Here is a 26667-nt window from a genome sequence, read left to right on the forward strand (position 1 = left end):
TCCCTAAAATGGAGATCTGCTTTCTTTAAACCAAGGACCAGTAACAAGAATATTTTAGCTTGAGTGAGCTAATTGCTGCCCAAGCATTTGGATTAAATATCATGTCTCCTTTTCCACATTACTTCAAAAGTGCTGAATTTAGCCGCAAACAATGTTTGAATCACCAGACTTTTACAGGCAGGAATAGGAAAGAAAATAGCTAAGAATTGCCATAGAAAGCATTCAGAGATTTTAATTTGACTCAAGGACATAGTAAGTGGAAGAGGTTTTTTTTATGACAATATGAGGATTTCCCATCCTCTAGTGCCTGGTTTTATATTTTGCATGGACTTGGACTTACTGCATGGCCCTCTCTCTTTCTCTCACTCTCTCACTCTCTCTCTCTCCAGCTTCTTTTTCCTATTATCCCAGCTTTTCCACCTCCTTTCTCCTCAGTTCACTGGCACATCATCTAGGGTTTCAAAGTTATTACAAGCTCCTGTTGCTAGACCTCAGCACAAAATGATGCTCAGCTGTCTGTATGCAAAGCCAAGTGCTTCATGGACCACTCAGCTGAAGCTGGGGGAAAAAAGCCTGCAGTTTTCACTGCTAATTTCTCACCATTTGCTGCTTAGTCCTTTTCTGCACAGTAAATTAAACCATCCTGAGCTCTGTGCTACTGTGGGTTAAATGTTTCTGATGAACCAGAGCTACTTCAGTTATGTTGACACAGCACCACACTACAGGCATTCTTATATATATATACATAGACAGATATACATACATAAACATATACTTATATACACACATATTCATATAGGGAAAACCCTACAGAGTAAGTTAATAAAGTACAAAGTTTGGCCTTTTTGTATCCTTTATTTTCAAAACTTTTCTTGTGTTTCCAAAGAAGCTGCCTGATGTGCTACCAGCTGCTCAGGATTATTTAAAAATACCTCACTTTTAAATAGGATGACTTTAATTACCTTTCACTTGTCCCTCATTACCAATATACGTTTTCAGTGGGGAGAAATTGCTGGGGACAGTGGCAGTGGGTTGAATGTCTTTCATACCCGAGCAAATATTTCTTGTAAATGTTAAGCAAATGTAAGCCCATCAGAATCAGGCATAATCACTGTACTGTGCTTTTAAAGAACTACAGTAAAGAAAGATAAATTTTGGCTGCTTTCACTGATGGAATTTTGAAACAAGAGTAGAGAAAAATACTGGTTATCATAAAATTTCCAGTCATTATGGGATGGTTAATTTCTGACAAATCAGAATCATGCTTTTTCAGAATCTTGCAGAATGATGAAATTTATCATGCTGTCATGGTAAAGGGTTAAAAGGATAGGTTGTTATGAGTGAAAGTTGCACCTCCTAACGACCGTGACACCTGATCCTTCAAGCAGGTTCAGAGGAAGGAATTTTTGTGCCCCAAAGAAACTCCAGGAACTTTTCTGAATCTCGTATAGTATTATGACAAGAGTATCAAATGCATATGAAAAGTAGGATAAGAGTGTCTGGCTTTAAAGATAGTACTAGGGAAACATTTTCTTGCTTTGGAGAAATTGTAACAAGTATTAAACAGTAAAAAAACCCCAAAAATAGCCTAACAATAGACTGTAGTTTCAAACCTATTGTAATGATTCATACACATGAGGAGGAAGCCATAGGTTTAAACAGGAGCAAGATAATTAACTGAAATCAGACACGTAACTCCTTATGTAATTTTAAAATTGCAGCGTTAGCAAGAACCTTGCTCTAAGAGATTTCAAGCAGGTTTGCTGTCAGCTTAGTTTTCTGGTCAAATGCTTAAGGATGCAAGTCTTCTGGGACTTCTGGAATGAGCTGCTTGGGAACTCCAGAGCTTCCAGTGCCTTATAAATCTCAACTGTATTAAGGCAGTGCTTATGCTGGGTCCTTTCTGCTTCTTCTTTGGTAACTGTGTTTCCTTAGTATTAATTTTCACATTAGGAAGAAAAAAAAAGACAAAAAAAGAAAAAGACAAAGATAAATAAAAATAAAAAGGTTTAAAAACTAGGTATAAAATAGTTCAGAGAAATTTCCAGAGCATCATATAATGAGAAGACTGAAACACAATAAGCCATGTTCTAAAACAACAGCAGATGACCTTTTGGGTTCTCATTATAAAAAAACACCATTGTTTAGACATTCTCATTTTCCCCTTTTTCCAACTGTTTAGCTCTACAATAATAGCAGCAAGAGAGAGCAACAAGGAAATTGTTTTTTTGCTTTATTATGCAATAGGTCTGGTTTATTGACAAGACTGCTGCACACACTGACTCAGACTGAATCTTGTGAAGATTCTGTTCTTTGCTGTTCCAAAACAACATCTTGGCATTTCTTCATCCTTTGTTCATGGAGGACTGGATTTTCCCCAATGTTCTCTCTCATTGGTATTTACTCTGTGGGTACCTCCATTATGGTGTTACTCATAATAAATTTTAACATGTTAGTAAAGATGATAGGATCAAAATTCTAGCAGTAATTCCCATGGATGTAGATTTGGTTTTCAAGAAATTGTTGGGATAGTCTGCCCAAATGTAAACAAGAATGGGCAAGCCTTGACTTAATTTCTAGCAATTCTAATTCTGCAGTTTCTGAGCTTAAATTTCTTAACATTATTTTCATTAACATTTTTCCCCTCCTTCTCCTCTTTCCTTCATTATTTTTCCTCTTTTGTTGCATAGACAAAAGAAATTAAAAGGAAACTAAACAATGCCAAAGAGTTAATGTCACATTTTCAGTCTATAAAATCCGGGACAACCATTATTAAACATTTTGCATTTCACTTTAAACTTACACGCAAAATATAAAGAAAATAATGATTTTCTTAATGTGCAGTTATATATGAAATAAAACATAAGGACCTATCTCTGAGTTAATCTGCATGAGACATGAACTAACTTAAATTCATCAAACACATATGCAACTTTCATTTTTCTTCATACCAACCTCCACAGCAATTGTATGGGCAGTAAGAAATTTCTTGGGTTGTTCATTTTCCAGTCATCCTGGTGAGGTGACTGAGGCCGAATGCGGCACTGAATCAAAACAATCAACCTAACTGTGTTCTGCTTGGGGCAGTAGTATTTGATTACAGGCATTTCAAAACGTACTTGTACAAGGGTATGACTTGTTTCACAGCTGCACGAGATTCTTTGGGGTAGCTATTATGAGTCCCCTGAGATTTGCTTAACTTGACCCATGAGCAGATGGTGTTCTGTATTCTAGAGAAAACTCCTATTTCCTTTTGAGGAAAAGTGACTAAACAAAAGTAAGAGTAACGTCATGTTGGAATACTTTACATGCAGCTACAGGGAAAGCACTCACCTTTTCATTTTCTGTTTCAAAATGATTTTTTAGGTATATACAATCTTTTTCTCCTCTGGTTTGAGTTCTTTGACACCCTCTCTCTTAGGTAAATAGGGAAAATTGAATCAGAAATTTTCACCATTTTCACAGCAGAATTTGTGTGGTTCTTACCATGGAGGAAGATGCATAACATGGGAAACAGCTGGTAGGATATCATGGCTATGTGTTTATGAAGAACCTGCATATCATACAGAGAATAAGACTTCTTGTGAAGGTACACAGAAGTGAACTTGTACCTCCAGCTGCACAGGTGTTCTGGGGCAGAGGCTGTGTTTGCACAGGGGGTGTTTCACATCTCTGCACCCACAGCTGCAAGAAGCAGCTTAGCTCCAAGTCTGTTCCTGCAGCACAACAATGTGGCTAATAAAGCACAGCCTTGGAAAAACCCTATGCAAAGAGCTGCTGTGGCCAGGAGCACTCAAACTGCAACAAGTGTGGTGCAGCCTCTGCACTCTGCAGGCTTACATATGTAGGTGTTGGAGGCTGGTTATGAGAAAGCAAACTGGTACTTCCTCCAAAGCAGAAACAACACAAGTTTCCACCCTGCCCTGTGTCCTGAACACACTGTACTGAGAGATGTGTCTGTTTACACAGCAAATGTAAACCCTATGAAACACTATGAAAACCCTAAATATACATAACTCTACACATTGCAAAAACCTCTGATAACAGAGGTTTTGTGGCTGCATTGTTTGATGGTCAGAATTGAGACAAGGTTTTAAGAAAACTCTTGCTAGTATCAGGAAGGGGTGCCTGTAGTTCACTTATCAGCAAGAACATATATTTGAATTAGTGTTCTTTGCTTATCAGTAACAGCACCAACATGAGCTTATGGTAGAAGTTCAGTGAACACTGCATTGTTTACGTTAAAAAAAACAAAACAGCTCTGAGAAGTCTTTTGAAATGCTGGTATATTTTGTTCAATTTCTTTCACCTGACATTTTCATAGGTTTCCTAAATGTCTTGTCTGGCTGGTAGAAAATCTACTTATTTTTAGCAAATTCACTGTGTAAATTACAAAAACCTTTTTCTTTTCAGGACTAGAAGCAACAGGAACTGATATTTAAATAGCTTCAGTTACAAATAATGCAGAGAGAAGTGTAATATTTGCAACTGTTCTGTCTGTCACCTTAAATTTCAGAATTGTTTTACACACACAGATCACTCCGGGGGACTGGAACCCACTAATATTAGAAAAACTTTTTTCTTCATAAAATGTAACTCCACCACAGTACCAAGGTTTTTTCTTTAATCATCATGCACCTTCTAATTCCAGTGCAGTCAGATTTTAAAATCCAATTCCTTGTGTTTTGGACTCAGTTCTCACATCTGTCTGGAGTTTTATGCAGATTAGGAAATTATTTCTCAGAAGAGTGTTTACATATATAAATAGCATTTAAAATTCTTAAATTGTCTCATTGGAAATTTCCAGTGTGTAACAAAAGCATTTCTAAGACTTTTTTCTAAATAATCTGGAATTTGTACTGGTTTATAATACTATTCTGAAACTCAAATTAGGAAAATCAGACTTCAGCTAAAAATTTGATGCAGTCCATAAAATTTGACAAACATGGGTTAAGCATGCTGTTTGTTTGCAAATCATTAAAAAAAAAAAAAGTAAGAGAGCCTGTGGCAACCATATCCTGCCAAGGCAATGTCAGTGAGATGTCAGCTGTGTCATGCCTCTTTGAAAGCTCCCACGTACTGTTTGATTCAGTGATAAACCATTGCTGCTTTCACCTCCCTATCAGACCATTTTTTGTAGTTATCTCATGCAAATGTAAATCAGATAGCTCCCTCCTGTTATTATTAGCTACTGTCTTGTTGCTAAGTATACAAAACCAAAATCTATTTCCTGAGAGGAACCTTGCTTAAAGAAACCCTTGCGTATTGGAAACTGATCAAAATACAAGCCCAGACCACATTTCAAACAGCCTCCATTGCTTGAACAGCTTCTCTAACCTGCCAAGTGTAATTTAGAGTATTGTGACGCAGCTCTAGTGTTTGCTGACCAATGCAAAATCATTCTTCCCTGCTCAGTCCTGTAGAAAAGTCACCCCAGTCAGGTTCTAGCTCAGTGTACTCATACTGAAGCACTGAGTCATGAAAGAGGGCATACTGCGTCATCCTGAGTCACAATACCACTGTGCTTTGCCTTATAGTGTTCAATTTACTCAAAATGTCACTTTTTCCTCCTAAAACTTGTCAAGGTTATTCATATTATCTTAGTTTGTTATGAATAAAGAGATGTGAGAAATGCAGAATGCATTTGACCATTATTGCTCAGCTTCAGTACAGCTGCCATGGCCTTTTAGTCATATTTTGATTGAGGTATCCATAGCCTTCCTTTTAATGCATGTTATTACGTAACTACAGTACATTATATTATTATGACTTTTTTTCTGTAGTAGCTGGAGTTTTCTGGCTGGGGGTGAGCAAGATCAAAGGAGGAACATGGCCAGGACAGCTGACCCAAGCTGACCCAAGGGATATTCCATGATAGATCCTGTCTGCTCAGATACAAAACCTAAGAGAAAGGAGGAGGAAAGGGACACATTTGTTGTTATGATGTTTGTTTCTTGGAGTAACTGCTACTCATGCTCAAGTTCTGCTTCCTGAGAAGTAACAGGACATCATCTGCTGATGGGAAGTAGACCACGAGTCTTTCCTTTTTCTTCCACATGCAACCTTGTCCTTTGCTTTATAAAACTGTATTTCTCTGACCCATGAGGTTTTTTTTTTGTCTTATTTGCTGTCACACCCTTCCTCTCTGTCTTGCCGAGGAGGAGAGTGATAGAGCAGCTTGGAGAGCACCTGGCATCCTGCCAAAGGAAAATCCACCAGAAAGCTCTGAGGCTTTAGAGTAAAGTAAGTAGGGTTTGAGTAGTGTTGACAGGCTGTAGAGGATAGAAGGAGTTCAGTCCTACCAAGAGTCATCCATAATGGCCTCTTTACAACCTCTACCTTGGCACTGTTTTAAAAGTACCAAAGTGGAGTGATGCAAAACAGACTTAGGAATTTTGGATGGAAAGAGGATCCATGCTTTATCATAGATCCTTAGATTTGTTCTAGTGGATGCCCCGCAACAAGTCAGATTCTTGTTTTTCCTTTTCACTTCCCTGAGTAGACTTACTGTGCAAACCCTGGACCGATATTTTGTTGCAAAATGTTGTTTTAAGCTGTACTTTTATACAAATGCTTCTATAGAAACAGAGAGACCTGACTGTCTAAGTATTTTCCTGGTGGCTGTGATCCCTTTATTGTACATTCTGATCTTAAACTAACATTCTCAAAAGCCTTGTAGAAATTGTTTTATGCAACTAAATTTTCTTTCTGTGATGCAAGTTGGAAATTTTAACCTCTTTAGCCTAGGCTTAATATATAGTAAATAAATAACAGAATGATTACTCAATGCTATGATTTGCATGATGTTATTACTCAGAGCACATCTGAACAAAAAAGGTTGCTTTCTGAAGGATTAGGGGAAAAAATGTAATGCTTTAGATGCCTCTGTGGCTACTGTATTGGAATACAATTTGCCCTTTTCAAAGGAAACTACAAAAAGAAAATCTTTGCTCATGGTTTGTTTTAGAATTCTTGTGTTTGTGTCTTATGTCAGTCTTTAGAGAGACATTGTCTAACCACTAGCAGGATGTAAGACATATTAGCAGTGAAAATAGAGTTTTTGATAAATGCAGTTTTGGGTACTGGTTAAAGTAAACACTGCATTGTTAGACTGGAGTTGTACATGTGGTTTTCATCTTTGGACATTGGAAGGATTAATTTTTTTATTACATAGTTTGGATTGTGCAATATTTTAGTTGATAGTGGCTATAAATAGCAAAAAAGATGTTAAAAAATCATAGTAGACAAGTTCTCTGTATATGTGCAGGTGCATAGTTTGTCCATCCTATTCCTGTGCACAGCTTGCAGTTATTGGTGATGCAGAGGAAAGGGAAGGGTAAAGGGAGGAAGGAAGAGGAGAAAGGAAAGGAGAAAAGGAGTAAAATTGAGAAAATATCTATGGTGGAAAAGAAGAAAGCTCAGCTGATCTTCATTCTAGGCTTAACTCTCTATTGCCTAGGAAATGTTTAACAAGTGTTCACCAGAAAAGAAAGCTTAGAACTCAGCCTCAGAGGTTTCATTGGAAAAAATGCTTCAAGTAAAGAAACAAGAGCTTTCTAACATCTTTCATTGTAAAACATGTGCTTTAAGTATTTTTTGTGGGTTTTTTCACCAGGCATTAGTTCCTGAAGTTGAAAGTATATTTTTAATTTTCATTTAGTTGCCCTTCTAAGGTGCCCAATCCTGATCATTTTCAGTCGGCTAAGTACAGATAATCCGTCCAGAGACTACTCTGATACAGCCATCTGCCAATACTGATAAAGTTTAAGCTCCTCAGCACGTGTTTTCCAACAAACAAAATATATTACAACATGGAGTATTCAAGTTTTGCTTTTTGCCTATTGTATACTGCCAGTTCCTTGCCTACTTGTAGTTTCCCAGTAATTGTCCCTTCCCATTATGAAAAATCCCACAAATCAAACAAATCAAAACATACCAGAAATATTTTTTCCCCATGTGTTCAGAGCAGAACAAATGCATAAGACCTCTGGTGGCATTCATAGCTCTAGTGTGATCTTTTTTTATTCAGTTTGTGTTCTTGAAATTTGCTAAAACAGGACTGTCATGGTTTTGACTAATCAGATGTAATTTTCTTCATAGCAGCTGATACACAGCACTGTGTGTTTCGTATTCAGGATGAAAATAATGCTGTTAACACCCTGATGATTTGGCTGGTGCTGCATATTTCTCACCCTAAGCCCAAGACTTTCCAGTGTTTTGTTCAATGCCAGTGAGGAGCTGCACAAAAAGCTGGGAGAGAGCATTGCCAGGATAGTGAGCACAAGCTGGCCAAAGGGTCATTCCACACAACAGGACATCTTACCCAGTATATAAACAGGGAGAGTGACCTGGAAGGGGACAGATGGTTCTTCAGGAATGGGCTGGGCATTAGTCAGTGGTGATACACAGTTTTATAATTTATCGCTTGTTTCTTCCAGGTTTAGTTACTGTCTCTCATTCTTATTATTATTATTGTTTATATTGCTATTTTTGTCTTCATCTTTTTTATCATCATCATCATCATTGTCATCATATTCAGTATTACTGAATTTTTTTCCATTATTTTTTTTCCATTATTAAATAGTTGTTAACTCAACCCACAAGGTTTACACTTCCTTTCCAGTTCTCTCCACTGAGAGGGCAGGTGGGGGGAGTGAGCAAGTGGTCCTTACCTGCAATCTAGGATTAAACCACAACACAGGCACAGCATGCCTTCTGAGGTGTTTATAAGACTGATTAGAGTGGAATGCTTAACTCATGTGTGTTGCAGAATAGACAATTCTTTGTAGATCCAAGTACGACCTCTTTGGAACAGTGTAAAATTACAACTCCTGTCATTCTTAATGTAGTCTGTAGTGATTTCCAGATTCTATTCTGCAGAAATAAAACTAGCTGGTGAGGGCACTGGTATTGAGTGTGTTATACATTACTTTCCTTTTCTGCATTTTTGTGTTGCCTCGTGTTTCATAATTTAAATAGCATAAGAGGTCTCAGGTCCATTTATAAACCAAACATGTAAACCCATGAAATAATGAAAACAAGTTTGCCTGATGTAGTCTGTTGTCCAAAAAAATCTTGATCATGAGCTGAATGTTTCAGCATGTCTCCTATTTTTTTTTTTTTGTTTCTGACTTCAGTCAGAAATATTAGTAGATAACTAGTAATCTCAAATTCTACACTGTATTCCAAGACATATTGAAAATGACTGTTAACTGTTCTCACGTTTTCAGAATTCTTAGATTAAGTGTTTTAAGGAATAATTACTTCAAAATGCCTTTTAAATATTTTTCAGCATCTGCCTTGGTTACTAATTAACTGGAATATATTATTTTTATTATCTCATATAATACAAGCCTGCAATAAAGGAATTTCCACTCAAACTTACCACAGCACAAAGCTGGGGGAAAAAAAATTCATTAAAAATTGGTTAAAATTCATAATGTTTTTGACATCTGAGATCTCTTCTGAAGAAATAGTACAGTTTTTAGTGAGAACATGTGGAAAGAATTGTATCTTGCCAGGAATAATTAGCTTTGCAGAAAGAGGATGTGGAATAACTGGCTCTTTACCAGTTCTCCACAGAAAGATCTTGTGTGTATTGTGGATGGTAAACTGAGAATGAGTCAACAATTTTGTGCTATAGAAATAAAGTCAGACATAATTTGGACCCATATGTTAAGCGATTTAATCTTAAGAACACATAAAATCCTTCTGCCTTAGCCATGCACTAAGAAGAAAAGCTATCAAACATGCTGTAATCCATAATTTAATAAATACACCAGTTAAGTGGTGTGATCAAGGATCCAGGCAAAAGTCTTAATAGCAAAATATTTCCAGACTAGGTCTGTCCATTTAAAAGAATACCATACAGGAAAATAGTATTAATTTACAGTATATAAAGAAATGTTGCAGCAAACGAGGAAAATATCAGTTTCCCACAGCCATGTTAGCTCAGATTAGACATAACCTGTATATACTGCACAAATAAAGACCTGACCTTAATGTTGGGTAATGATCTCTCTCAGTAAGTGCTGTGAAGCACTGAAGCAGATTTATTGGAGAGGATTATTGTTCTTTGTCACTAGACAGTGATTAGGCACTAGTGATGTAGAGTATAATATGGAGAGAAGTTTTTTATGGAGAGCAAAGCTTTCTAGTTCTCAGCCACAGTAGAATTTCCTTTAGTAAAAGGCTTGCAAGGACAGCATGTCATTTCTGGTGGCACTTCAAAAGTTTTTTTAAATTCTCCATTGTTTTAAACTATTCCACAGTTGTACCACAGGCCAGTGCTTGCCGCAATGGAAGGTAGCAAGGTGGCATTGTTACACATGTAGCTCCTATTTGTGTTGTAAAGCTCATAAAATCCTCCAAATAAATGCTGGATCACCTTCCATCCTCCAAGGTAGCCATAAAACATACCAAATTGGGCCACACTCTTCAACTCAGTCTCACTAATTTGAGAGAGTGTGAAGTCTGTTTCCAGGGTCTTGCATGAACCCTTATTAATGTGTATAGAAAACTGAAGCTGACTGAAGATTACAAGTTTAAACTTGTGTGCCTTCAGCACTGTGATTTTTTTATAATGCAGAAATCTCTACAATCCTGCCTACTATCGAAACAGAAATTTTACTAATGTGGCTTGAATTTTTTCAGGAACTAATGACTACCACCTCAAATGTTACCCATAATAAGCTTAGCATGCCCTTTCCATATGGTTTTCGCCACATCACCTCATAGAAACATAAGCTTTTCTCTTAAGAAAAACAAACAAAAAGAAACTCAAAAAACCAGCCAAACAGCAAATACCCTAGAGAAATAAAAATACCCAAAACAAAACACCAAAACCAAACCAAAACAAAAAAACAACCAAATAAAAACCAACCCAAAAACCCCAAACAAACAAAACCAAAAAAATCCCACACATACAACAAAAGCATATTTCTTTCCCTGGAAAATAGGAGAGAATTAGAATAGTTATTAGGAAGAAAATATTTCCTGTGAGGATGTTAAGGGACTGGAACAGGTTTCACAGAGTAGCTGTGGATGCTCCACCTCTGGAAATGTTCAGAACCAGGGTGGATGGGGCATGGAGCAACCTGGTCCAGTGGAAGGTCTCCCTGCCCATGGCAGCACAGCTGGAACAAGATGAACTTTAAGATGCCTTCCAATGCAAACCATTGTGGGTTTCTGTGAATCTGTTGTTATATTGTTGTTTAATGTATTTATGGAAAAGGGTAACTGTTGCAACATAAAAGAAAGAAGAGTGGAATTCCATAATCTGATCAGGTTAATTCATCAGGTTGAATAGGCTTTGACATTGGAAGAGCCAGTATGTTTATCTCCTTGGAAGGTTTGTCTACCACTGACTTGGTTTCAAACAGTTGTTAAACTCATTGTTTTCCTGAGTGCCATTTTAGAATAAATGTATATTTTTCTTCTTTTGCTGCAGAATGCTTTGCTGTAAAGCTCAGTGTCTCAGAACATCAGATGTTTGATAGATAAGGATGCTTGCAATTTTTTGTCAAATTTAGTCTTTTATAGCTTCTAGATACAATTGAAAGAGATTGTCCTTGGAATCCAAGACAATGCAATAATGCAATGAAACTGTTTTTACCCCACTGAGCAATTTCAAAATTTTACCATTTTAAAACTTTGTTGCTCAGAAGGCAACAAAGGACGTCAGTCCTTCCATTTTTTAACAGTTGTTATTTCCTTCGCAATGTTGCTTGTTATTTATTTGTTTTCCTCTATTAATTATTAATTACTTTAATTTTATTAAATTCTATAATTTAATTATGTAATTCTGCTAACAGTAGTTCTAGTATACATGTTGTCAGTTGTTTCTTGTGTTTCCTTTAAAAATATTAGGGGAAAAAAAAAAATGGCCTTCCATATCATATGTAGCTGAAATACTTCTCCAGATTTTAGGAAGTGTGATGTTTTAAGAGATCACAGGAGACTTTACAAAAAACAATTGAAGTGTCAGATAACATGCTTCACCCCCTTGAGAAGAATAGATAGATTCAATAGATCAATAGATTTGAGGTGGGAAAAAAAAAGGAAAATCAAAGTAAAAATTATTGTCTGGACAATAAGTGAGGGAATTTTTATCAGTGTATATATTTAAATGTATGTGATTTTCTGAAGTTACATTTTTTTTCCAAAGAAAAAGAAATTTAATTTTTTTTGATCTCTTAATTTCCCCTAATCTTTCCATGTTTGTTGTATTTGAAAGTATCAATTTCAATTAAATGAACATCTGCAGTAGTCATCAATGAGAAAATTATTGTATATATTAAAGCTATTTCTAGGCATCATTCTAGGCCTGAAAAAAAATATGTAAATTAAATGTCTTATTGATTCATATTGAAAGAAAAATAGCTGATTAGTTTCAATATTGTGGGTTTTTTTCCAGTTGTAAAATGAGTAACAAAACTTTACATACTAGTATGGAATTATACATTGGAGGAGAAGCATACTAAAGACAATTATTTCTAAATTTATTTTTAGCCTCTTTCATAGAACAGACCTTTCACATATACAGACATACACAGAGCTTTTGAAAATGTGCTTTATGTTCTGTTCTGTTATGTTAGAAAAATTTGAGATGGAAATAAAATACTGTTTAAAGTGACATCATGCATGAAATAGGAGACTGGGAGAATTCAAGGGGAAGTCTTGAAGATGATGAAATTTAATGAGTTTAGATAGGAGTAGAAGGAGAAACAACCAGTGGAAATATCTTAGTGTCAATGTGTTATGATCTGATTATAAGAGATGCTTCTGCCCAAATTAAGAAGTAAATGAGACCATACACTGAAGTCAGTAGTACAGATTTAATTTAACAGTAAATGTGAGGTAGAGAGGAAAAAAAAAAAAACCAACAAAAAATGACCAGGAAGGTAGGGGGTTGGGGATAGGGAGGGAAGAAATAGTGTGAGAGATTAAGCAGAAGATAAAAAGATATATTCACCACATGGATTCCTGCAGCATCCCGCTGGTCCTTCTACCTCCTGGTCTTCTGTGGTGGTGGTCTCCCTGCTGCTTACCTGGAGGTACCACTTTTATGCAGCCCAAGTCCAGGGTATCCATGGGGCATAGATGCAGTTTCCACAAATTTGGCTGACATGTGCATCCTTTCTCACAGTTTTTCACTGTGTGCATTTTTTGTCCAGATAAGCTTTAAGTCCCCACAATCATCAGAATTTTGCCTGTACTAATTCCAAATCTTCACCTTAGGCCCATTAGGCCTGGGGTTAATGTCTTTCTGTTTTCTGTTTGTGCTTATCTCAAATTCCATTATGGTGGCTTATATTATGGGGACATTATCTTGAGATAGGTGACTGCATTCTTTAAGCCTTCATGCCACCCCATGACTCAAATACTGTCTTCCAGGGACTTTTCCTCAGTTCATGGGTTATCCACGGGGGTGATACATACATAGAAAAGACAAAGGAGAAAAGACAGAAACAACAGAAGTAATAATGCCTGTAATCATAAAATGTACAACAGCTATTCCAATAATTAAATATACAAATCCAGTCGCAATCATCAACTCAATTCTCTGTAGCCGCAGCACCAAAAGATTACAATATGAACTTTAACCAGGTATTGGGGCTAATTTCCTGAAGCCAATCTTAGAGCAATTGGAAAAGTTCTGATGTCTGATTAGCCATGTCTTTCACTTTGGCTCAGACTTTTTCAATTGATGACATTGCATTGTGAATGGTAATAATGAATGCACTATTTCAGTAAGATTTAACATTTTATGTACCCCTTGTTCCTTTAACAGAACATATCTAATACAAACTGACTTTGTAAAGCCATTTTTGACACTTGCTAGAACTGCCTTTTAATATCTCTAACTCACATCTAGTCATTACTGAAGGCATGTGCCTGCCACACATTATTTCCAAGGACCTACTGGTGCTGTGTGCACCAAAATTACCTTAAACCTGAAACATGTCTTTCGCTGCACCATATCTGGGCATGTGTATTACTGATCCATTCTCAGCTTTGTTCAGAAGAACTAAGTTCCTGTTATGTCCTTCCTGCTGATGAACAGTGAAAGACAAGTTTGAGCAAATAGATGGGACCACTATCCTGCACCTTAGAGCAGCATGAGGAGTTAGGCTTCATCACTTTCCATCAGAATATCCCTAAACTAATCCAAGTGATGCACTATAGTGGCCTGTCTTTCAAGTTCAGGTGTCTATCAAATACATTTGGGGCTTGAAATTAGCCACAGAATTACACAGCAAGTGTTGATTTTTAAATTCCATGCAGGGGTATCCCAAACAAATACACGTCTAGTGTTACAATGTGTATTTTCTCAGTCAGTCAAGACTCCAGGGGATGACCATGTCTTGCAGCACAATTTATTACCTTTGCACACTGGAACAAGTGTGTCTGGGTTTGTTGAGGATGAATCTTCATGTACTTTAAGGCTTCAAAATAGAGTTCTTTCTCAACCACATCAACATATAGTTGGAGGAATTTTGTAAGTAATGACAATTACAGAATGTTCTGACTTGGTAGGGACCTGCATTCTTGTCCCACTGGATAATTATACACACGATGAGAAATCAAGTTTTAGCACACAAAGTTCTCACACAAAATACAAAAAAGTTCTCATATAAAAAAGGTTCTTATATAAAACGCCTTTCAGACAAACGTACTCAGTTATCCATAAGACAGATTAAAGCTCTGTTGTGATTTAGTTTTGACACAAAACAAAAGCTCTGGCTACTATTGGTGAGGTCATAAGTGAAGTTAATTCCCTTTCAGATTTAGTTTATATCTTTTTTTTTTTTTTTCCTTCTACTGTTTTTATTTCTTCATTTTATTTTCAGTGGCCAAAGTGCTCTCATTACATTCCCTTCTCAATATGCTGCAGGAAATTACACCCACGAGTTGGAATCTTGTGTGGTCCACAGTGTACTATAGTTACTGCACTGATTGGAACAGATAAAAGAAGTGAAGTGAGGTTAAAATATTCTCTTAGGACACATGCTAGGAAACTTAACAGTAGATCTGGCATATTAATGTGAGAATATAAGTATTTTCAAAAACAGTTACAGGTCTTGACAGCTGGTAAAAGGCTTTTCTGGACTTCATTCATGACCCATTTTCCGTCCATGGCTGCCCATCATTCTAATTGTCCCTGAAGAGGGACTCAATAATTTCCCATGTAATATTTTCTTTTGTTTTTTTAAGATCATTTAGGTTATTATTATTAGTATTTCTGATGTTTCTGAAAAATTTTGCCAAGTCATGATAAAAAAAGCCTTCTGGGGCAGAACTTGGAAAATTAATACGTTTGCATGATTCCAATATGCATAGACTCTTGTACCAACTCCCATGCTAGATTTGGTTGAATTTTCTAATTCTCAATTGGTTGAAATAAAATAATACATCCATAAGATAAAAGTAAAAGCTTTTCCCACACCATTTATTTTTTCAGTAAAAAAACCAAACTCAACAAAAATCAAACTAACAATATATTAAGTGGTTTTTCTTATATAATCTTACTAATGTTTGGTCTCCCAACAAACTCCTGCCAATGAAAACACAAAAAAATTACAATAATTGATATACTGAAAATACAAGCAATTATGGCGGCTAGTTAAATGTTCCATCAGTTTCTGTTATCAGCTTTCCATAAAAAGGTGCTTATCTCAAGTTCCTGTTGTGATGACTTTTCGCATGAGGATAGTGTTTTGAAACATGCAATTGCATTCTTTAATTCCTCGCACAAAGTAAACAGAGAAATTTATAGCAATCAGAACAAAATTAGACATCAACAAAGTCAATGGTCAAAACAAAGCAGTCAGCACAGAACCAAAGCTGGATCCTCCAGTCAGATAATAGTCAAGAAGGGCAAGACTCGTGGCAGCTTGGGACAAAAGCTAAACAGCTGTCATTTTGATGCTAGGAAGACCTAGGCTGTGAGCAAAAATTCTCAAAAGTGTGAGAGAAAAAAACCACATTTTGATAAAAGGCAGTGTTACTAGGAAGTCACAGAATCTTTGTAATAAAATTACAGAGAACCTCTGAAGAAGCTAACAATTTTGGGTTTTGGTGTATTTTATTGTTTATTAGTTTGTTTGGTTAGTTTTGTTGGTTTGGTTTGGTTTGGTTTATTTCTCTCTCTTGCAGAAATCAGTATATCAATGGATAGATTTTTTTTGGTTGGTTGGTTGATTAGTTGGTATTTTTGCTGTCACACAAAATCAAAACAAACAAAACAAAAAGCTTACAAAAATATAGGGCCTTTAAAAAAATAAAAAGAAAAAAGGAACTTGTTGGAAGGCTATACTGCAGGAAATAACGCTCATCTTCAGACAAATAAGCCTCAGTCTTTCTAGACCTTTTAAAGCAGAGTGGCTGTGTTCTGAAACATCAGCTTAGCTGATACTTTGGGGTATTTTTTAACATTCCTATCCAGTGCTAGGTATATAACACACAGTAGTTCTGTACAACAAATGTGTCAGGGTAATGGAATGCTAGATATGTCCCCAGTATTAAGTTTAATAAATAATTGCAGTTGGTCCCTATAATTTTATCCCATATGATTTCCATAATAAAATAAATCTGCCAACATATATAATCACATTACTATATATGAATAAATCTTACAGGATGATGTGGTTATCAGTAACTTGCACACCATTGCTTCAAGAAAAAAATCCAAAGTAAGCTGTGAAGATTAATATGGCTTTGTGTATTTCTTTACATAACTTTAAAGTGTATTTTTTAGAGCAAGTACCTAAGGGTATTTGTAAAAGTGATCCATCTCTGTAGGTTTTCATTTTTATACAGCTTTTGTTAACTGAGTATAAAGCAGTGTTCGCAGTAAAGTTTCGAGAAACTCTGATAGTTTTTTAATATATATATTGTCTTTGAAATACAAAACTGCATCAAGACGAAAAATATACCGATTTCAGAACATAAATATGATTTTATAGAAGACTATTCTTGCGCTAAGATTCTTGCCTTCAGTATAATCATTAAAATCAGCATAGGTGGTAATCTGATATCATTTCTTAGTGCTAATTGTGCCACCTCAAGAATGCATTTGGGGAACAAAAATAATTTTCATACCTAAGAAACAGCAAAAATTAGAAAGATAAAATGGGATGTTGCATCCCATATCAACCATGTTCAGAGCAGGTCAAGGGGAGGTGATCCTTGCCCTCTGCTCAGCACTCATGAAGTCACACCTGGAGTACTGGGTCTAATTCTGGCCTTCTCAGTACAAAAGGGACATGGACAGACAGTACAAAGTCCAGTGAAGGCCCCCAAAAGACTGAAGTGTCTCTTCTATGAGGAAAGGAACAAACACTCTGAATTGCATTGCAGAGTTCCTACTTTCCCTGATGCTTACTTGTTCAGTTATGTTATCAGATGATATCTAAGCTTGGTGACTGACTGAGCCTCTGCATTCTGCAGAGAGCTGTGGAAGAGCTGGACTGTCGCTCTAATTAGGAACGGCTGGGTAGAGGCGACACAGACTCTCAAGGAGTCAGAACAGGAGAATTCCCTAGTTTATTGCTTTAGCTTTGTTTTATAGATTCGTTTGTGGAAAATACAGAAAAGAAACTCTTACTGGTTAGTTAACTGCTACATCACCATCATTGGTCAGTGGTGTACACCACCTCCTGACTTTCTTCTGCAAAGAAAACAAGAGGACAGACAAACAGCACCTGGCAGTTGTTTTCTGTCTCTGAGGATTGTTTTGAAATCCTCCTATGAATTTCTCAGGCTAGCTCTCAGGCAGGATCGAGCTCTGTGTAGCCTGTAAAAGCTACAGGCACTCTGGTTCAGATTTAGCATCCATACTGGACATTATTTTTTGGGATTCACTTAGTATGCTGTTCTGAAAGAGACAACATGGGATGCAATCTTGACTTACTGGCAGTGTATGAAAGTACACCTAAGCAAACCCAGGTTTATCCAACCAGGTATGTCAGTGAAACTTGTACCTAGGCCTCTCCCAGACATACATCAACAACTGTGCTAAGCTTAGATGAGCTGACCTGAGAAACAGAATGGCTGGGTAAGTTACACCCTCTTAATAGGGATTGCAGTGACCACATAATCTCTAGACATGCTGACTCCCACGCCGTCCCTTGGGCTGCTCTCTTGTGCGTCATCTCTAGGGTAGGTCAGTGTCTGTAAAGCACATACTGGTCTCCAGGGAGAGCACAGAAAACCCTGGTCTCTCATACCCCTGAAAGATCTCTATAACTATCATCTCCATTTTCTTCATCATCATATATGCATAATTTGGCTCTTTCAGGGATAATTCATGTTCCGGACACATCTTAAAAAATAATTATAATTTAAATAAATTTAAAAGGGCAAGGAAAGATTAAACAATTGGGAGGGAGGAAGGAGGATGGAGTGTGCATTTGGCTTCTCTAAGCAAATGGCATGTTATTTCCAACAACATGAGAAGGAATAGTTATGTTGTCTTTAGGACTCGGTTATTTATATAAAAAATATATTTTTCAAAATTTAATTTGTGCTTTCAGGAACTAAGTGCAAAAAATTGCATTATGTCCTCTTAGAAACTGGTGGCTAAGAATGATCATTTTAAATGAATATAGCAGCATATAGTTTGTTAAAATATAATTTTTTTCATTGCAAGTTTAAATTTTTTCCAATATTGGTTAGGCTAAATATAACGTGCATACTGTAAGAGCAAAAGCTATCCTTCTTAAGATATGATGATGAGATAAGAACCAACAGAGCACAAAGGAACGTATCAAGGTTACTCTGGGAACAGAGTTAAAGAATTTGTGGTTTGCGAAGCACATCCTTTTTCAAAAATATTTGTTTATGACAATATTTTCTATCTGTATTATAATTACAGCCTTTCAAGGTGTCTCTTAAGCTTATTAACAGCATATTTTTCCATTTTTTTTCCCATCAGGTGTTTCATTCCAAATGCCTATGCTGCTCTCTTTACTGCTGCTCTGGTGCCATTAATGTGCCTGGTGGTGGTTTTTGTGGTGTTCATCCACGCCTACCAGGTGACTCCTCAATGGAAGGCATATGACGATATTTTCAGAGGAAGAACAAATGCAGCAGGTATGATTTGCTGGGTACCCCTATGCAAACAAACTGTGCTTTTGAACGGTATGGACTCTTCTCGCCAGTTCAGAGAACCCCACCTGAAACCATGGTTCAGTAGATACCTATACACTTAGTTCAAGATTAAGCCTGATAATTTCCCTTTGAAGTCTGTGAAAGTACTTTGATGATCAAAGCTTTGCAGATGCTTAACGGTCTGAGGGGGATAAAAGTATGTAAAACTTAGAAAAAGAAATTAATATCACTGGCTTTGTGACTAAGTTTAGTCTAGCAAAAGAGAAAACAAAGCGCTGTTGGAGCACTGTGTCCCCATGCTGGACTTTGGCTGGGGGTACTGAACATTCTCTCCCAGGGAGGGCTGTGGCTGCTCAGGTGCAATGATTGCCTGCTTGCAGAGCATGATCACCTGTGGACGCAGGCTATACCCTCTGCTGGACCCCAGGTGATGAGCACAGCTTTGGTCCCTGTGTTTTGCAGTGTATTTGGTGGCTGTAAAGCCTGCACAAGGTGCTTTGCGTGCTGGGCAATTTGGAGTTAATGGCTCTGTTTTGATATTTCCTATGCTACTTGCAACTGAAACGTGCTTGAAAGAAAAGATCTGTCTTGTGCAAAACAGGAAGTTTCAGTCGGCCTCCTCCGTCAGAACAATTTCAACTACAACAATGTTCCCAAAATAAAGCTGCAGCAGTTTAGACCAATACTGTAATAATAATAGGATACTCTGTGGGAAGCTTGGAATATTTGTCTTGTCTTCACAGTATTTTGTAAAAAGAAAATGAGTTTTGTAACGTAGTGCAAATCATTTTTTGATATTTTGGTTATAGAGATATATTCCTTTCTTGAGAAAATAATAGTAAATATTAAGTATTTATAATCTGGACATTTCTGCAAATATTTCTGTCCTTTTTAATGACACAATGTTAGCTTGGCTAAGATCTGTATGAATTTAGATAAGGTCTGATGATATTCAAGACCTTAGTTGCACTCTTTAATTTTTCTCTGATATAAATGCACAGAGGTGGCTCCTTTTGTCAGTCTTTCAGTTAACTTATTTATAATTAACTTTGTTTGGGTATCACTAAAGACATTCCTTAATAATATGTTGAGGTTTAAGACTTATCTCAGAGCAGTTAAACTAAAGGAAAAAAGCAAACTGAATACTGAAATAATACCATAAATAAAATTGTCATGCAAAATAGCAGAAAGTACTAATAGAAATCATAACTGCATGACATAAATAGATTAAATAGTTGGATTTAAACAAATCTTTGATTTAGGATAGGATTCAGGGTGTTTCTTTTCTTCAGTAGAATCTAGAAAATAGGGTGGAGAATGCCAAAGTCTCAGATAAAAAGAAGAAAAAAAATAACAGGAAGAGAAGAGTTCAGTAAGATCCCTTCTTCCTTATTTTCTTTATTTTTAAAGCCAATTGTAACTTTTACTACTTGTGTTCCTGCAAAGAAAACTGCTATTTTGCTACCAAAGAGCTTTTGTAAACACAAATGAAATACCCTGTACAGTGAGGGTGAGATCAGGTTGGAAAGAGGCTGCTTTAGAAAGTAAAAAGGGCTGTCTCCTGCAATTTATGGTGGCTGTAATTGTATAAGGCGTCTCCATACAGCTATGTTTATGATTTAAGCTTCTAGAGAGAAAATATGGTGATTTCTGTAGTTTGTAACATTGCCTATAACTACATAACACATAACTGTTGACTAAAGGTCTCTGACTTCTTTGACTGAATATTTGTCTTCTGAAATTAAAGGTGGTGGTAGTATATTTACACAGTTTTTAATGTCTTCTGGGTATATTGTGCTTAAAAGACTCAGTCAAAGGCAGTTTGCAGTGGTAAGGCCTAGTATCATATAAATCTTGAATCTTGATGCTCACTCAGCTGACTATCTTCATACAAAATTCCTGGGAGCTGCTCCTGTTACTGTAGCCATGTAAATGGCTGCTGTGGGAAACAATATTTTTCACATTAGTAAATTTGTCTGCTATCCGTTTCATGATGATATCTTACTTTTGAAACATGGAGGAGGTCTTGGATTATACCTGCACCAAATTCTGGCGTACAAGACGCTATGTGTTAGGAAGGTCTTTTGGCAATGTTGCCTCCTTAGGTTGCACAGACATACATCATTTTTTCTGTTTTCTTATGGCAATGAATATGTCAGGGTTTCTGTCTGTTTCATTCAAAACCAGAGGGAAGGTGGAGCCACCAAGCAAAAGTTTATCTGTGCCAAAGGCCTTGGAGAATTCAAGATAGATGACATCAGTTGCTCTTCCCTTTTCTTCTAATAGTCACTCCATTATAGAAGGACACCATATTATTCTACAACAGCTATTAGAACAAATTCTGTAAATTCTGTGAAACATCTTGCTAAACTTAGGTTGTAGCAAGTTTTACTATTTTTTTCTGTCCTAGGAGCAGAGTTTGTTGCTACCCACACTAAAGGAGATTCCTGTGTATTTTTCCTTTCCCAAGAGCAGAATAACAATGTTGAGTTTTACCATACATGACTAAAAGAAAACATTTGGTAGCTGCAAAGGCAATCTGTTTGCAGATAAATATTTTCTTGGAAAACTAGAATGTATAATTGGAGGGGTTTTTGCTTGTCATTATACACAGATGCCCATTTTTAATTGTACCTTCTATTCTGCCATACATATATTCTTCCTAGTCCTCTGGATTTGTCCTGGGTGCGCTAAAGTAAATTCTCATCTCTCATACCCTATTCTGGTAGTTTCAGGAAGATGCCATAGCTGAAAGACTGCTAGCCCAGCAAAAATCTGCTTTTAGTAATTGGTGTCAATTCCTTTGGCAGTGTGGTCTGTGATCTTCTCAGAAAGTATTTATACTCTTTAATTGTGACTAGGCCATCACTGTAAAAGAATATGATTAAAACAAGGTTTTAGTGTAGAATAAACACAAGTAAATAGGTCTTGCCAAATTTAATTTGAGCAATATGCACATTTCTCATTACCCTGTCTGGAGCACTAAATATGTGAGTTTGCTCTCTCATGCTCTTTTTTACTGTTCCAGAATTGCTCTGTTACTGGTCATGTTGGTTTACATGGTGATTTGTTATAGTTTACTTCACTAAGGGAATTTTCCTCAACAGTAAGAGGCTCAAGAAAGGGCAGTGGGAGAGTCAAGAATTAGTTATCTCTTGGAGCAGTCGGTTCTTCCTTCTCAAAAGTGAATGTTGATTAGAGAAGTGTGAAAGGTTGAAAAAACTGTGAAAGCTAAGAGGTAGCTTACTCTACCTCTAGTGTAATCATTCAGAGATAGGCATTGAATTTGCTTAAAAAGAATCTTCACTTTGTACTTGTTCTGTTTGCCAGCCTTTCAGCAAACATGTTCTGTTGGCTGGCTGTCCTCCTATATATAGAAACTACCTTCTCAAAATTTAGCCTTGACAGGAGCCAAGTCAGAAGCATTCATTGGATAAACAGCCTTTGGGTTAATTAATATTTAAGTTTTCATCCTAGGACACAACTGGCCCTCCTTGCTGCCAGGGCACTGCTGGCTCCTGTTCAACTTGTCACTCTCCAGGACCCCCAGGTCCCTTTCCATGGAGCTGCTTTCCAGCATCTCATTCCCCAGGCTGTCCATACATGCAGGGTTGCCCCATCCCAGGTGCAGAATCCGGCACTTTTCCTTGCTGAACTTCATATGGTTGGTGATTGCTCAGTGCTGTAATTTGCTGAGGTCTCTCTGCAGGGCCTCCCTGCTTCTGAGGGATTCAACAGCTCCTCCCACTTTTTATCATCTGTGAACTTGCTCAGTATCTCTTCCAGACCTGTGTCCAAGTCATTTATGAAGATGTTGAAGAGCACAGGGCTGTGGATGGAGCCCTGTGAAAACCCACTAGTGACTGGTCCTAACATAAAAATACACAAAATGAATAGTAACAGAAATGGTTTTATTAATAATAATATAAATGGTTTTATTTTGTCTGCTAACCTTTCATAATTTCACAGTTTTAAAAATGTAACAGAACAACTTGATTTTTTTCCCCAGATAATTGTAAAGAGATGAGCTTCATTTATTGAATGAATCTTGAGCTGGCATATTTATATTTTTCATGCCATATGCAGTACAACTTACCTGAATCAGATATCATAATTGTAAAAGTGGCAGAATTAATGTAAAGATTAAAACTTCATGTTGCCAAAATAGAACTTCATGAATAATGCCTTGGATATTTAGTTATAAAATTTTAACTACCTGTTTTCATCTTCCTTCATATAAATTTCTTTAATATGGAATCATAGAATGGTTTGGCTTAGAAGAGACCTTAAAGATCATCTAGTTCCAGTCTCCAAAAATATTTATTATGTTAGCAGTATGCAATTCCTATTCACAACACAGCATGCTGAATAGTCTGCCTACACCTACTACTATCTGATGTTCTCAAGAAACAAATAAACCCACAAAATGCAAGTGCAGGACATTCCAAACATGCTTCTGTGCTCAGGAAATGATGCTGAGGACAGAGTTTTGATTCCAAGTGAGAATATATATCTAAACATGTAGTTGCATGTCTTCCCTAACCTGTAAGATAGATGCTAAAGTCTTTATCTCTAATCATAAGACAAATATTATGTATCCAAGAGAACCAAAAAAATTGCAGGAATGCTTTCATCATGAAATGGCAACATGCATCTAGAAATCAAGAACCAGATGTTGGCTACTTCTGAACTAAGAGTTATGGACAGTATTCACAGTATTCGTCACACACAATTGATATAATATGCTAGTCTTAATAGTGCTTCAGTAGCTTTTCTTTTTTGTAATTAGGAGAAAAATAAGTCCTTGCCTTCAAGATTTTTTACAAATACTATTAGGACAAAATGCACAAGCATAATTAGAAACTGAAATAAAAACCTATGATCTGAATAAGGTAATAACAAGTGCATCTTCACTTGTATAATGTAGATTGCTTGCACCGTGCTTCACATGTCCAAATTAGCTGTTTTCATTTGAAGAAATTTGCAGAAGCAAACTCCCATATATGAGCTGTGATTGCACAGTTTCCAATTTAGCACTCATTCAATATTTTACAACTGTGCCTCTAAATAATTTTCTTATGTGGAAGTAAGTAGGCTCATATTTTTCTTTATTCTTTTGATTTTGGTACTTTTCTGGGATTTGCCATGTTCCCTGCATAACAGTAATAGCATAAGCTATGGTAAAGTGCCCCGCTTTTCATTTTCTTATAATACAAGGTATCTTAAATATGTATGTGAAAGTTTGTCAAAACCTTGAGATTTAGTGCAAAGGTTAGAGAGGCTAGTCTTTTATGATTTTGAAGCAGTGATGTATTTGTTATGCTTGATGGGACATGTGCTTTTCTTGTATAAAGTATCCTTTAATTTCAAAATTTTCTTTGCCACAAGGATCAACAGATCAAAAAATATAAATTAACAAAAAATATATTTTGACATGTTTTTTACTTCCTTTTTCTACAAACAGCCAATAAACATTTTTTTCCATTTCGATCTCATGGATGTGGAGCTACCAGCTTTCTGGTCTTCAGTATCTGATCCTGTTAAATTCTGCACATCTAACATTTCCAGTCAGGAGTCAGTGGTTTTGTTACGATTCATTGATTCCATGTTCTTGGTGGTAGTATTTTCTTCTTTGAACCTCATGAGAGAAATCTGTTTTGTTTGGTTTGTTATTTTTTATTTTGGCCACAAAATCTTGCTACCAAACTCTTTTTTTTTTTTTTTACTGCAGCTATCAAAATCAATTGAAAACAGAGCCAGCAGGATTTGGAACACTGTTATTCAACCTTCTTTGAAAAAAAAATGTTATTCTGTCATTTTTATATTTACATTGCTAAGTTTAAATGATGACTTCTTAAGCAATAGCCTGTAAATATTTTACTAATTTAGGTCTCCTAAAAATTGTTGAAATTCTGTGAAGCAACACACTCTCTGCAGTCATCTGGGAAAAAAAGTTTATAAAGATCTTTCAGGTTTCGCAGTAGATCTTCATGTTTAGCTAAGAAGTGCTAAAACTAATTAAAGCTGCATTATCATTTGCAGCTTAACTGCCTAAGGAGAAGACACATAGTAAATATTTATAGCTAAACTCAGAAGATAATTAAAGCTTTATTATTTTATTAGGGAACTTCTTACTTATAAAAAAAAACAGAAAAAAAAGAATGAAAAATGAATAATATGGACCAACACAGTGGTGAGAATACAGACATTTTGATACATTAAGAAAACATAGTCCATCCTTTATTTTCCAGTTAAATCATATAGATATTTTCTGCAAAGCCACATTCTGCAATATACTTCAAAGCACTAAAGTTATGTAATAATTTCCAGTTTTCTTAATTTGTATTTGATTTTACATTTTTCATTGCTTGGACTTGTTCTCTCTAGTATCAGGGAAGGCAGGCAGGGAAAGGAAGGGAGGGAGGGAGGGAGGGAGGGAGGGAGGGAGGGAGCCAGGAAGGAAGGAAGGAAGTGGCGGAAGGAAGTGGCGGAAGGAAGTGGCGGAAGGAAGTGGCGGAAGGAAGGAAGGAAGGAAGGAAGTGGCGGAAGGAAGTGGCAGAAGGAAGTGGCGGAAGGAAGGAAGTGTCGGTAGGAAGTGTCAGAAGGAAGGAAGGAAGGAAGGAAGGAAGGAAGGAAGGAAGGAAGGAAGGAAGGAAGGAAGGAAGGAAGGAAGGAAGGAAGTGGCGGAAGGAAGGAAGTGTCGGAAGGAAGGAAGGAAGGAAGGAAGGAAGGAAGGAAGGAAGTGTCGGAAGGAAGGAAGGAAGGAAGGAAGGAAGGAAGGAAGGAAGGAAGGAAGGAAGGAAGGAAGGAAGTGTCGGAAGGAAGGAAGTGTCGGAAGGAAGGAAGGAAGGAAGGAAGGAAGGAAGGAAGGAAGGAAGGAAGGAAGGAAGGAAGGAAGGAAGGAAGGAAGGAAGGAAGGAAGGAAGGAAGGAAGGAAGGAAGGAAGGAAGGAAGTGTCGGAAGGAAGGAAGGAAGGAAGGAAGGAAGGAAGTGTCGGAAGGAAGGAAGGAAGGAAGGAAGGAAGGAAGGAAGGAAGGAAGGAAGGAAGGAAGGAAGGAAGGAAGGAAGGAAGGAAGGAAGGAAGTGTCGGAAGGAAGGAAGGAAGGAAGGAAGGAAGGAAGGAAGGAAGGAAGGAAGGAAGGAAGGAAGGAAGGAAGGAAGGAAGGAAGGAAGGAAGGAAGGAAGTGTCGGAAGGAAGTGTCGGAAGGAAGTGTCGGAAGGAAGTGTCGGAAGGAAGGAAGGAAGGAAGGAAGTGTCGGAAGGAAGGAAGGAAGTGTCGGAAGGAAGGAAGGAAGTGTCGGAAGGAAGGAAGGAAGGAAGGAAGGAAGGAAGGAAGGAAGGAAGGAAGGAAGGAAGGAAGGAAGGAAGGAAGGAAGGAAGGAAGGAAGGAAGGAAGGAAGGAAGGAAGGAAGGAAGGAAGGAAGGAAGGAAGGAAGGAAGGAAGGAAGGAAGGAAGGAAGTGTCGGAAGGAAGTGTCGGAAGGAAGTGTCGGAAGGAAGTGTCGGAAGGAAGGAAGGAAGGAAGGAAGGAAGGAAGGAAGGGAAGGAAAGGGAA

The 26667-nt window shown here is 37.0% G+C and overlaps 1 protein-coding gene across 1 annotated transcript in view; it reads left to right on the forward strand.

The window, feature by feature from the left end:
• The window catches only part of ADGRV1 (adhesion G protein-coupled receptor V1), a 254889-nt gene that overhangs the window by 183176 nt on the left and 45046 nt on the right, over positions 1–26667 (forward strand). Inside the window, exon 86 of the mRNA XM_088054108.1 lies at positions 18938–19095. Coding sequence (XP_087910234.1) covers positions 18938–19095 — 158 coding nt within the window. The remainder of the gene's footprint in view (positions 1–18937; positions 19096–26667) is intronic.

The sequence above is a fragment of the Pseudopodoces humilis genome, chromosome 4, assembly GCF_049639895.1.
Source record: "Pseudopodoces humilis isolate 2021_Gansu_Grassland_sample_001 chromosome 4, ASM4963989v1, whole genome shotgun sequence".
In the NCBI taxonomy this organism is placed as follows: domain Eukaryota; kingdom Metazoa; phylum Chordata; class Aves; order Passeriformes; family Paridae; genus Pseudopodoces; species Pseudopodoces humilis.